This window comes from Notothenia rossii, assembly GCF_949606895.1.
Source record: "Notothenia rossii genome assembly, chromosome: 1".
In the NCBI taxonomy this organism is placed as follows: Eukaryota; Metazoa; Chordata; class Actinopteri; order Perciformes; family Nototheniidae; genus Notothenia; species Notothenia rossii.
The window spans coordinates 92,800,991-92,813,171 of NC_136912.1; the positions used below are offsets into that span (position 1 = coordinate 92,800,991).

General features: G+C 40.7%; 1 protein-coding gene across 4 annotated transcripts in view; it reads left to right on the forward strand.

The window, feature by feature from the left end:
* Window positions 1-11,472, forward strand: part of LOC307037783 (polypyrimidine tract-binding protein 1-like) — a 29,132-nt gene extending 17,660 nt beyond the window's left edge. For all 4 annotated transcript variants that reach the window (XM_079678884.1, XM_079678887.1, XM_079678885.1 and 1 more), the window contains 8 exons: window positions 16-190; window positions 841-918; window positions 2,628-2,767; window positions 3,643-3,676; window positions 4,806-4,898; window positions 6,661-6,877; window positions 6,999-7,076; window positions 8,304-11,472. In XM_079678884.1, the coding sequence (XP_079535010.1) occupies window positions 16-190; window positions 841-918; window positions 2,628-2,767; window positions 3,643-3,676; window positions 4,806-4,898; window positions 6,661-6,877; window positions 6,999-7,076; window positions 8,304-8,436 (948 nt within the window). In that variant the 3' untranslated portion in view covers window positions 8,437-11,472. The remainder of the gene's footprint in view (window positions 1-15; window positions 191-840; window positions 919-2,627; window positions 2,768-3,642; window positions 3,677-4,805; window positions 4,899-6,660; window positions 6,878-6,998; window positions 7,077-8,303) is intronic.
* The last annotated feature ends 709 nt before the right edge of the window (window positions 11,473-12,181 follow it).

A 12,181-nucleotide genomic window follows, 5' to 3' on the forward strand; every position in this document is an offset into this window, starting at 1 on the left:
CTCTGTGCGTTTCAGTCTCTGGACGGACAGAACATCTACAACGGCTGCTGCACTCTGAGGATCAGCTTCTCTAAACTCACCAGCCTCAACGTCAAGTACAACAACGAGAAGAGCCGCGACTTCACCAGACCAGACCTGCCCAGCGGGGACAGCCAGCCCACCATGGAGCACCCGGGCATGACCGCCTTCAGTAAGACACACACACACACACACACACACACACACACACACACACACACACTAGCTCATATAGTATGTGTGTGTATTAGAGTGTGTGTGTGTGTTTGGGGGTTTAAACACCACCCGCCCTGCGTCCCTGCTCTGTCCACAAACACACCTTTTGTTTTCAACGGTCGATAATTCGGATTAAAGCGTCGACAGTGAACTCAGGAGGAATCAGTAATCCTGTTAGAGACACCTGAGCTGTAATCCTGTTAACACACACACACACACACACACACACACACACACACACACACACACACACACACACACACACAGGTTTCATTGAGAGACTCTGTGCTCTGGTAAAAAGTCAGAATTTTGATTAAAAAAAGTCAGAATTGAGGAAAATTTCAGAATTTTGAGGATAATTTTGTTATTTTTCAGAAAAGTTGGAATTGTAATAAAAAAATCTTGAATTTGAGAGTCGGAAATTGGGGGGGAAAATCAGAATTTTGAGGAACTGATTTTCTGTAAAAAGGCATCATTTTACCCGATTTCCTACTGCTGAACCACGTGCAGCTTGCAGGATCAGGAAATGCAGTCCACATTCAGAGAGTCTTGCATGTATAGAGACTCATCACGGGGGGTTTTCTGACTGTGCTTTGTTCTCTGCAGCTCCAGGAATCATCTCAGCCGGCCCGTACGGAGGAGCGGCCCACGGCTTCCCCCCCGCCTTCACCCTGCAGCCCACAAGTCAGTCTCACCTGTCTTTTTTTTTTACTTTATTTTAAAAATGTTTGTCAATACATAAACAAAACACTACATTAAAAATACACACAACACATAATATACGAATACATACGTCATTTTCGGACTATAAGCCGCACTGGACTATAAGGCGCACCTGAATCTAAGCCGCAGCAGCTAAATTGAATGATGTGTACATATATAAGCCGCACTGGACTATAAGCCGCAGGTGTTTTAATGTTTCATTACCATATGTAAGGGTTCGTGCACAGAGGGGATTGTCGGGAAAGAGATGGCTGTTTGAGGAAGCTCCCATTTATTAACATTTCAACAAACAAGTTGCATATTTGCATAACGTATTCAAGTGTTAGCATTTAGTGCAATAGTAGCTACAGAACATGTGCTGTGTAAACTGTACTGTATCACATAGCGTTTCAGACACACAAACTTTTCAACTTTCAAACTTAAACGGTGCGCTCCCAGCGCACGTACCGGCAGTGATCTACAGCAGTGTTTTTCAACCAGTGGTACGGGGACAAACTGTCTCGCTCTCGTAATGTCTGTCTGTCTTGCTCTCGTTCTGTCTCTCGTACCACTCTCGGTTCCACTTTTACTTTTGCGCGCTACCTGTCTCACTCTTTTCCGGCCTCCAGCTTTTCCTGCTGGAGCCCGCCGCTTAAAGGTGGGGGGCGCGGACCGGCCATAGAGCCCATAGAGTTAAAGGTGGTGGACTGTAACCTGTAACATCCATAGATTTAGGAGGTCCCCTAGTGGCCGTTAACTGTAACAATCCATAGATTAGCCGCACCGTTATATAAGCCGCAGCGTCGAAAAATGGGGGGAAAGGCGCGGCTTATAGTCCGAAAATTACGGTACTTAAACACAAAATAACCGTATTTCAGAGGTGCAGAAAGTGCATTGTCCGATCGCCTTTGTTCAATCACGTTGACTCATTACGGTCCACGGTAAAGTCAAGGCTTTTTCTCCTCCTTCATTCGGTTAGGATATGTTTAATGACAGTGCCACTGTTAATTATTGTTTGGTTTAGCACCATGGTGCATCTGGTTTTCCATATCGGCATGCATGTGATGCAGATTACCAGCTGGAGAAGTTCTCTCTTTTTTTTTTAATCTTTTCTCTGAATATACAATAGTCTCGTCTGTCCTCTGTACCTCAGTAACTCAGTTGACTGCCAGACAATAAAGTACTGTAGATAAATAATGCACTGTTTTCACAATAACTTTTTACCGGCACACATACATGAAGTGTATATATGTCATGCGTGTTATGCATGCCCACAGCACCTCGCGGGAACGCACACAGCGTAAAGCAAATACTTTAGTTGATCTGTTCGGCAAAGCTAGGTTTGGAAACTATATCATTTCCTTTTGGGCGGGCATGCATAATACCGGAGCCCCGCTGCGGGAATACTTTGGCGCTGTTCTGAGTTTGTTCTAATCTGTCAAAAATGACGGACGGCTTTCAGATTTTTCCGTCATTGTTAAAAAAATGTCCGTCATAGGCGAAAAATATTTGGTTAACGCGACCTCTGATCTTATCTTATCGTAACAATTTAAGAAAAAGTTCAAACATTGTGCAGGAGAAGTTTGAATCCAAAAAGGGGCTTATTGATTCAGATTGATTCATATGATTATTTGTATCCATAGGAGGTATCTTATAATCTAACAAAATGTCTCCCTCTCCCCCTCCCCCAGTGTCCTCCCACTACCCAGGTCTGGTCCCCGGGATGCCAGGAGGCCTCGCTGCTCTCTCCCTCCCTGGAGCCTCCAGGCTGGGTTTCCCTCACATCTCTGCAGGAGTCTCTGTCCTGCTGGTCAGCAACCTGAACCCAGAGGTACTTTATAAGATGACTAAACTCCTATACGCTATCCACAATTTGTCTAAATGTAATGAAAGTAATAGCAGAAAGGACAGTTTCACAAAATCACAAGTATAAGGCCGTACTGTAAACGGCAGTGACAGACATTTCTACTGTATTCACAGAATAACAAGCATAGCTTTCCACCCTTTCAATGGGAAGCATTCCCCATAATGGTGCATCAAATATAACAAAGCAGAAGATTTGGCACACTTAAATCGGCACTGACAGTCAGTTTTTTATTTGACGAGAAAATTGGCTCTAAAAATTCAAAAAAACTTGAAAAAATTTGTAAAGAATATATAGAAATGCAAAATAATACTATTAAAATTATGCACTGCTATTATTCAGAGATAAATCAACATATATTTAATGTATTATTATGAAATTATTTATTTCCAATTAAAACACTGTTGTCCTATAGTGATATCAGAAAGCTATTTCTGTTCTGTCCTGTGATTGGCTGTTTGAGTCATGTGTTTTTATCCTTGTTTCTCACCTTATGACTCCCTGTAATGTTTTTAATGCGTTTACATGATCACACACACACCTGTCCACACACACACACACACACACACACACACACACACACACACACACACACACACACACACACACACACACACACACACACACACGTCCACACACACCTGTCCAATCACATTGATATCATTATCTGACCCCTCCTCTCCAGGTAATTAACCCTCTGATTGACCCCTCACCTGTCTTTTTGTTTTTTCTCCCCTTATTTTAATTTGTTGCCATGGAAACGCCTCGGACACCTCCACCTGTCCTGCCCTCCCACCTTTACCTGTCCTGTCCCTCCGCTGCCTTCTCTGCTGTCTTTAAAGAGAGTTACGCCCCACTGCCTCTTTATTCTCTTCGGTATGTTGTCACTAGCTTCTTATTTCGAAATAATTTTTGTTGAAGTTCACGATTTGGTTTTTTCTTCCTCTTTTTAATTTTGTTAATGAAAAGTGAAATTATTGTCTGCTGGTTTTGTCAGATTCTGCGTGATGATTTTGGTTTATTCACAATATTTGCAGCTTTTTATACATGTTTTTTTACAACGGCAATAAATATGGTGCCGGGAAGGGGGGATTTTTAAGTAGTTGCAATTTTGAGAGAAAGTCAAACTTTTTAGAAAAAAGTCCGAATTTGGGGATTCTCTGTATTTTTAAAGAGAATCCCCAGAACTGAGAAAAAAAGTTTTTAAAAATGAAATTCATCGAAAAAGGTCAGTTATTTTTGAGGGGAAAAATCAGAATTGTAAGATTTTCAGAAAAGTGGCAGAATTATGAAGCGGAACATTCAGAATTTAATTTTTTTTGTAGGAAATCAAAATTAATAGAAAATAGTTGACATTTTGAGATGTCAGAATTTTTTATTTTTTAAGAAATATTTCAGAATATTTTTAGTTTTTGGAAAAATTCAAGAAAAATTACAGATTTTAAGAATTTTTTTTTTTTTGTTGAAAAAGTCCAATTTTTTAGATTTTCTTTTTAGAAATGTTTTAATTTTCAGACAGCTTAAAGATTTTAAGAAAAATTTCAGAATTCTGAGATTTTCCGAAAAGTCAGAATTTGGATAAACTCAGAAAGTGATTATTTTTTTCTTTCAAGCTGCATTTATTGTGTTTTATCTTATCTAAGTATAGTCTACGTTTTTGAGTTTGCATGCCTGGTTTCTCTGTTTGCATGTCCTCAGTGCTGAATCAGCTGCTCGTCAACACTCCCATAATTCAGAGCTCCTACACGGTGTAATCTGCCATCTACCCTTACCCTTAATTTCCTCCCTGCATTTCCTGTGTTTCAACATCCAGAAAACCCCCTGCCTTCTAAATGTAATCCTCAAAGGCGTTCCCGCTCCAGGTTTTACATTGAGTTAATTTATCGATGTAATCTAAGGCTCAGTGGCTTGGCAGGCTTTCTGTAGGGTTTAACAAAGTCCAGATTATTATGTTTATCACTTCCTGTTCAACAACAGCTTAACCTTTGTCTTTGTTTCTGACTAGGTGTTTATGGCGACGTGATGAGAGTGAAGATCCTGTTCAACAAGAAGGAGAACGCTCTGGTTCAGATGTCTGACTGCACACAGGCTCAGCTAGGTAACAGCATCCACCGAGCACACTTCCTCTGGTGCTTACATTAAAGCAGCCGTCTCTTCTACATCAACATGTGTCCCCTCTTCTTCATGTCTCTTCTACATCAACATGTGTCCCCTCTTCTTCATGTCTCTTCTACATCAACATGTGTCCCCTCTTCTTCATGTCTCTTCTACATCAACATGTGTCCCCTCTTCCTCATGTCTCTTCGACATCAACATGTGTCCCCTCTCCTTCATGTCTCTTCTACATCAACATGTGTCCCCTCTTCATGTCTCTTCTACATCAACTTGTGTCCCCTCTTCTTCATGTCTCTTCTACATCAACATGTGTCCCCTCTTCCTCATGTCTCTTCGACATCAACATGTGTCCCCTCTTCTTCATGTCTCTTCTACATCAACATGTGTCCCCTCTTCTTCATGTCTCTTCTACATCAACATGTGTCCCCTCTTCCTCATGTCTCTTCGACATCAACATGTGTCCCCTCTCCTTCATGTCTCTTCTACATCAACATGTGTCCCCTCTTCATGTCTCTTCTACATCAACTTGTGTCCCCTCTTCTTCATGTCTCTTCTACATCAACATGTGTCCCCTCTTCATGTCTCTTCTACATCAACTTGTGTCCCCTCTTCTTCATGTCTCTTCTACATCAACATTTGTCCCCTCTTCTTCATGTCTCTTCTACATCACCATGTGTCCCCTCTTCTTCATGTCTCTTCTACATCAACATGTGTCCCCTCTTCCTCATGTCTCTTCTACATCAACATGTGTCCCCTCTCCTTCATGTCTCTTCTACATCAACATGTGTCCCCTCTTCTTCATGTCTCTTCTACATCAACATGTGTCCCCTCTTCTTCATGTCTCTTCTACATCAACATGTGTCCCCTCTTCTTCATGTCTCTTCTACATCAACATGTGTCCCCTCTTCTTCATGTCTCTTCTACATCAACATGTGTCCCCTCTTCTTCATGTCTCTTCTACATCAACATGTGTCCCCTCTTCTTCATGTCTCTTCTACATCAACATGTGTCCCCTCTTCTTCATGTCTCTTCTACATCAACATGTGTCCCCTCTTCTTCATGTCTCTTCTACATCAACATGTGTCCCCTCTTCTTCATGTCTCTTCTACATCAACATGTGTCCCCTCTTCTTCATGTCTCTTCTACATCAACATGTGTCCCCTCTTCCTCATGTCTCTTCTACATCAACATGTGTCCCCTCTTCTTCATGTCTCTTCTACATCAACATGTGTCCCCTCTTCTTCATGTCTCTTCTACATCAACATGTGTCCCCTCTGTGGAAAGAGACTCTGAAAGTTTCAGGAACAAAGATTCTCTCTCTTTTTGATCCATTTCTATAAAAACCCGTCTGAAAATGAGCTGATCAGATTTTGGTCACTTTATGATGTCATAACGATGTTTTGTCTTGTGTAACCATTAGCCAATCACCAACCAAGGTAACCCCCCCCCCCCCCCCCCCCCCCCCCCCCATCACCTGAATCTCCTCCTAGAGCTCCATTGAGTTCTTTGTAACCAAATCTCTCTCAGAGGGGCGTGGGGAGGGGCTCCTTATTTTCATCTAAAGTAACAGAGAATCAGCACTTTGGAAACAGGGCTGAAACAGAGGGGATTATGGGTAATGCTGCAATGATCTGTTCGGTGTTTCAGCCAATCAGAGACAGGTTCTGTATATATCTGAGACCTGTGATATATTGATGGTAAACAGTGTGATACATTTCTGAATGGATCACCCTTCCCCTTTGCAGCCATGAGCCACCTGAGCGGGCAGCAGCTTCACGGGAAGCCTCTCCGCATCACGCCGTCCAAACACACGAGCGTTCAGCTTCCCCGTGAAGGCCACGAGGATCAAGGCCTGACCAAAGACTACAGCAACTCTCCTCTGCACCGCTTCAAGAAGCCCGGATCCAAAAACTACTCCAACATCTTCCCGCCTTCTGCCACCCTTCATCTCTCCAACATCCCGTAAGTCCTCCCACTGCAGGAGCCGGAGCAGCCTGTAGACCAAACTCAGGGAGCGCTTTACACACCTGACGGAAACCCCCAAATGCTAATTAGTGTGCTTATGTCACTGTTGTGTTCGCAGGCCGTCTGTGGTGGAGGACGACCTCAAGATGCTGTTTTCCACATCAGGAGCCATGGTCAAGGCCTTCAAGTTCTTCCAGTGAGTCCTGTGTTTGCTGTCCCTGCTTTCTATTGGTGTACATAATGCTGCGTTTTCTCACATTGAAATCTTTGGTTGTAAATGTAGAAGCACAGAAACGCGAGAGCAGCTTGCAACTATTCCCAAGCACCTATTTTTAAAGACTGCGTATAAAATAAAATAGCTAGTTTGATCATTTCAATTCAGGGCTAATGTTCCTCTGAGCTTTCCACTCTATATATTTTATGAGCACTGTGGCTAAAATGATCATTAATACCTACCACACACACACACACACGTACTCACACACGTACTCACACCAACAACAACAGAAACGAGACCCATTGGTGTCCCATGCTCAATCTTTTAGTAGACGCCACTTTCATGAATCAGATTCCCTTTATTCTTCCCAAAGATGTACATTGTTACAGCACAGGGACCATACAGCTAAAGACCAAACAAAGTGGAACTTATAGAAAGTAATGGAGTAGCTTTCAGGTAAAGGTAGTAATTGTTAAAGTATATATCGCATCGTGTTATTTTACAACACTGGAACTCTAGAACCGCTGTCCTTTATCTTAAAGTCAAACGTCCTTTCCCGAAACCAATATACACGTCTGGATTTCTCGTTTTTTGACGTGTCTTTTCTCGTTCCTATATTCCTGCGGTTGTCAAATTTGTAAGAAAAATGTCAGAATTTGGAGCAAAGTCAGAATTTTGAGATTTTGACAAAATATCTGAATTTTCCGATAGACTTTTTTTTTTATTCTTAAATTGTCATGCTTTTTTGTTTTCAAGTGTCTTTTCTTGTTCCTATATTGCTACGGTTGTAAAAATTTTAAGAAAAATGTCAGAACTTTGAGAGAAAAATCCTATTTGACAAAAAGTCAGAATTTTGAGATTTTATGAAAAAAGTCAGAATTTTTAGATTTTATGAAAAAAGTCAGAATTTTAAGATTTTCCGAAAAATGCTTATTTTTTAAATTCTCATCCTGTTTGTTTTTCAAGTGTCTTTTCTCGTTCCTATATTCCTTTCGGTTGTCAAAATTGTAAGAACAATTTCAGAATTTGGAGAAAAGTCAGAATTTGGAGATTTTCGGAAAAAAGTCAGAAAATATATATTTTTTTATTCTTATATTCTCATCCTTTTTGTTTTCACCTTTCTTTTCTCGTTCCTATTTTCCTGCGTTTGTCCCACCCTATAAAAACCTTGACTTATCGTCCTCGTCTGTTGTGTTTCTCCTTCAGGAAGGACCACAAGATGGCTCTGATCCAGATGGGCTCGGTGGAGGAAGCCATCGAGTCCCTGATCGAGTTCCACAACCACGACCTGGGAGAAAACCACCACCTCCGAGTCTCCTTCTCCAAATCCTCCATCTGAGCCTCCGAGCGTCTGAACCGTGTCCACTACACTCCCATCATTCCTACGCACGTCTGCAAGAAACCACCGTGAAGTCTGGTGTGATGTTAAATTATTTTTTTAAAACTCATTTTTAGGTTCTTTGCCTTCAAAGAGGATTAGGGGGCAATTTAAGAAGAAAAAATTGGGTTTGGGAGGAAGTCAGAATTCTGGATTTTGATCTCGGACGTCGGGGAATGAAGTCAGAATTCTGAGTTTGTCAGAAATAAACAGAGATGTTCCGATTATAGTCAGGATTTTGATTATAATGAAGTTATTAGTGCCCTTGTTGGGAAGTTTTTAACCATTAGCCACTCTTGCCTTTTAGACTTTAATCCTGCAATTAAGGTATTAAAGTTTTTTCTCCTCAACGCTGACTTCCCGACTTAAAAAACTCAGAATTCTCCCTTAAATCTCAGATCTCAAGTTGTCCTTAGATGTTCCTAATCCTCTTCTCTAAAGTTTCCCCCTTCTAAAGTAACGCTTCTATCTTTTAAATTATCTGCTCTGACAACGTTTGGGAAGTCAAGAATTTACCCACAAGCCGTCAGAATCTAGTCCGGCCGCGTTTAGGAAGGCCTCGTTAAGGAAGGCCTCGTTAAGGAAGGCCTCGTTAAGAAAGGCCTCGTTAAGGAAGGCCTCGTTTAGGAAGGCCTCGTTAAGGAAGGCCTCGTTAAGGAAGGCCTCGTTAGGAAGGCTTAGTTTGACCTTAATATGATCCCTGTGCCTTATCCCTGGAGTCAGAATCGACTTTGACATGTTAAAAAAAAAATCTCCCATCATGCCTCTGTAAATTGGCAAAGTGCAGGTTTACAGTTGATAAAGGTTTACTGTTAATGTATTACAGATATATCCTTATTTTATGTGTATTTTATTGGTGTTTTTCTTTATGTTAGTGTTTTGTACTGCTGGTTACTGTAGCGTCGAACATGTGAACGGATTCTGTTGTAGCGGGTTTTTTTTAGATACTCTTTTTTTTCCTCTATTCCTTTTTGATTTCTTTATTTCCATGTATGCAATCACGTTTTATTCAAATCAAATATTGTAGCAATATTTTAATCATTCCTGAACTTTTACTTGTTGGTTTTTCTTTTTGTTGCTGGCTCGGCGGTTCTTCTCCTGCTGCCTTTTTACAATCTGACGAATGTCGCTTTGTTTCTGTCGGGTTTGTGAGTCGCGACGTGTTCGCTTGTCTCGTCTTCTCGCTTCGCCTCTGAACGGTTTTATTTATACGTTTGTGATCCACTACAGCTGAAACCAAAAACGGCCTTTTTTAGATGCAACAAATCCGCCTGCCTCAGGTTTCTGGTTTTAAGGACTTAAGAAAAATAACACACAAAGATGGAAGATTGTGAACTGGTTTGGGCTTTGGTGGTGTTTTCCTGTGGGAGGTTTTTATTCATTTCTCGACCGCTTCACTGGATCTCTATTGCAAACCCAGATGTAACGTGTGAGTGCCTTCAAACGCAGCGCCGAGTCGGACATCAGGTATTAATTCCTCTTTTACTCCGAGATGAAAGTTTGACGGAGAAGAAAACCCCACGGCCGTCACAAATGTGCTGAAACTAGAAGGTGCTGGTTTGGTTTATCTGTGTGTCTTAATATTATTACGTCGACATTCCAGCTGCTCGTGACGAAGATTCCCCGTTTCCCCCTGAAGGTTTCCCCCTGAGGCGTGATGCATTCAAGGCCCCTGGGAGGTTTCAGTAGCTGAGCTTTTAAACAGTTGCTGAACAGAAGTCCGGACTCATTCCAGAGGTTCAGAGAAGGTTCTCATACAAGAGTTAAACTGACTACGTTTATACGCACAAAATAATATAATTTAAGCCCTTTTTCTGGATGAAAGACCCTTCCCTAGTAGACCGTTAGCATGAATATTGTATATAAATGTTTAACTTTTTCCAGTTAGCATGCAGCTGTGCATTTTCCTAATAACTCAAATGTTTTTTCCAACTTTTCCCACCTTAAAATGTGTTGATATACAATTCTTTAATACTTTGAAAACGTACACATACACCAATTGCATGAAAAAATGAAATGATAGAAAATAACTAACTTTGTTTCAATCGTTCAACTTTGAATGAGCCAAATTTTAAATCAAACCAATTTATGAAACTCATATTTTTGGCTAAGTCACGGCAGCAAAACGGTGACCATTGAACCGGCAACTCTTCAGTTCCCAGGTCTCGAGGCTGAGCCAATTAAGGCTCCAAATATCAAAACATAATATCAAATGTAAATGGCATGTTTTCAAACTGCGTGTAAGTGTGCATGTTAACGTAGCATTTAGTATTTTTCTTGAATATTACCCCATTCTGGTTTCCATAATGGATTTTTTTCTTTCCGTCAATGGCCTTAATGCATGTCACAAATACTATGTTTCAGAAAACCACAGAAAAGATCTGCCTGTTACATTCCCAGTGAGTGTGTAAGATCATTTTCACACAGTGTGGAGGAGCTTAAACATTCACACACACACCATCACATCAAAACTAATGATGTGAGCAGCTGTTTCCTCCCAGTGGACCAATGAAAACCTGCTGGATGTAAATAATAGTTTTGTTAATTCTTTCAGAAATTCCTTTTAGTGTGTCTGCCAGAAAAACGAAACACACGATGGCATTAAGTCCTGTATTTAATGACGGATACACACCACATTCACAGTTATTTCCCAGGGGCCTTGAATGCATCACGGCCTCAGTGTGGGGTGAGGCGGGTGAGAGGAGGAGGAGGAGGAGGAGGAGGAGGGCGGGGTGTTGAGCTGTACATACGTGTTTTATACCACAGTGACGTGTCAGAGCTGATGGTGGTTTTATATCTGATGTATATTTTGATTCAAAGTGAGCGCCCGGTTCTGAGCCTTTCACTGTTTGTGTCACAAAACAAAACGAGAAGCAGATTAAAATCACTTTTTATCAGAAAACTCTGAAGGCACGAGTCGTCTGTTTATATCGAACACTGTCGATGTTTGTATGATGTTGTGATGAAAATAAAAAGACAAGAGACGAGAAGCAGAAACAGTCTGATGTTTTTGGAAACATTTTTACTTTATTTTTTTCATACTTTATTGCAGTTTTTAATATAATGTGTTAATGCTTCATTCCTACAAGGGTTAAGTAGTTTAGTGTATATTCCAGGGTTCTTACGGTCATTTAAAAAACCTGGATAAGTCATGGAAATTCAAAATGCTAATTCCAGGCCCTGGAAAAGTTATGGAAAACAATATTTTTCCCAAAGTTTTGGAGAAGTCATGGAAATGTAATGAAAGTTGCATCAAATATAATTTATATTTTAGCTAATCGCCGAAATAGTAACACTATAATGATGATGAATACTGTATGGATTAATGAAACGTGAAATGGCATTTAACTGACGAGGCGTTTTGCTGGTGAGAGATTTGAGTTGCGTTAGCCTGTAGAAGCTAGTAAGCCTATTGGATTTCTTTTAGATAGACACAACATGTTTCAGATCTTATTTTCCTGTTCCATGTTCAAATAAACCATTTTCAGTGGTACCGCTGAGAGACTAAATGAGGTAAAGGTCATGGAGAATCATTTGTGGAAAAAGTGTTTGAACCCTGTATTTAAGAATAATAAATCAGAGAGACTCTTATGTCACAGAACAATAAATACCAAACTTTAGGAATTTCAACAAGTTAATTCATAGAAAATACATTTTTTGTTTATGTAAAAACATTTCACGTTTCCAGATTTGCTGCTTTTACTTT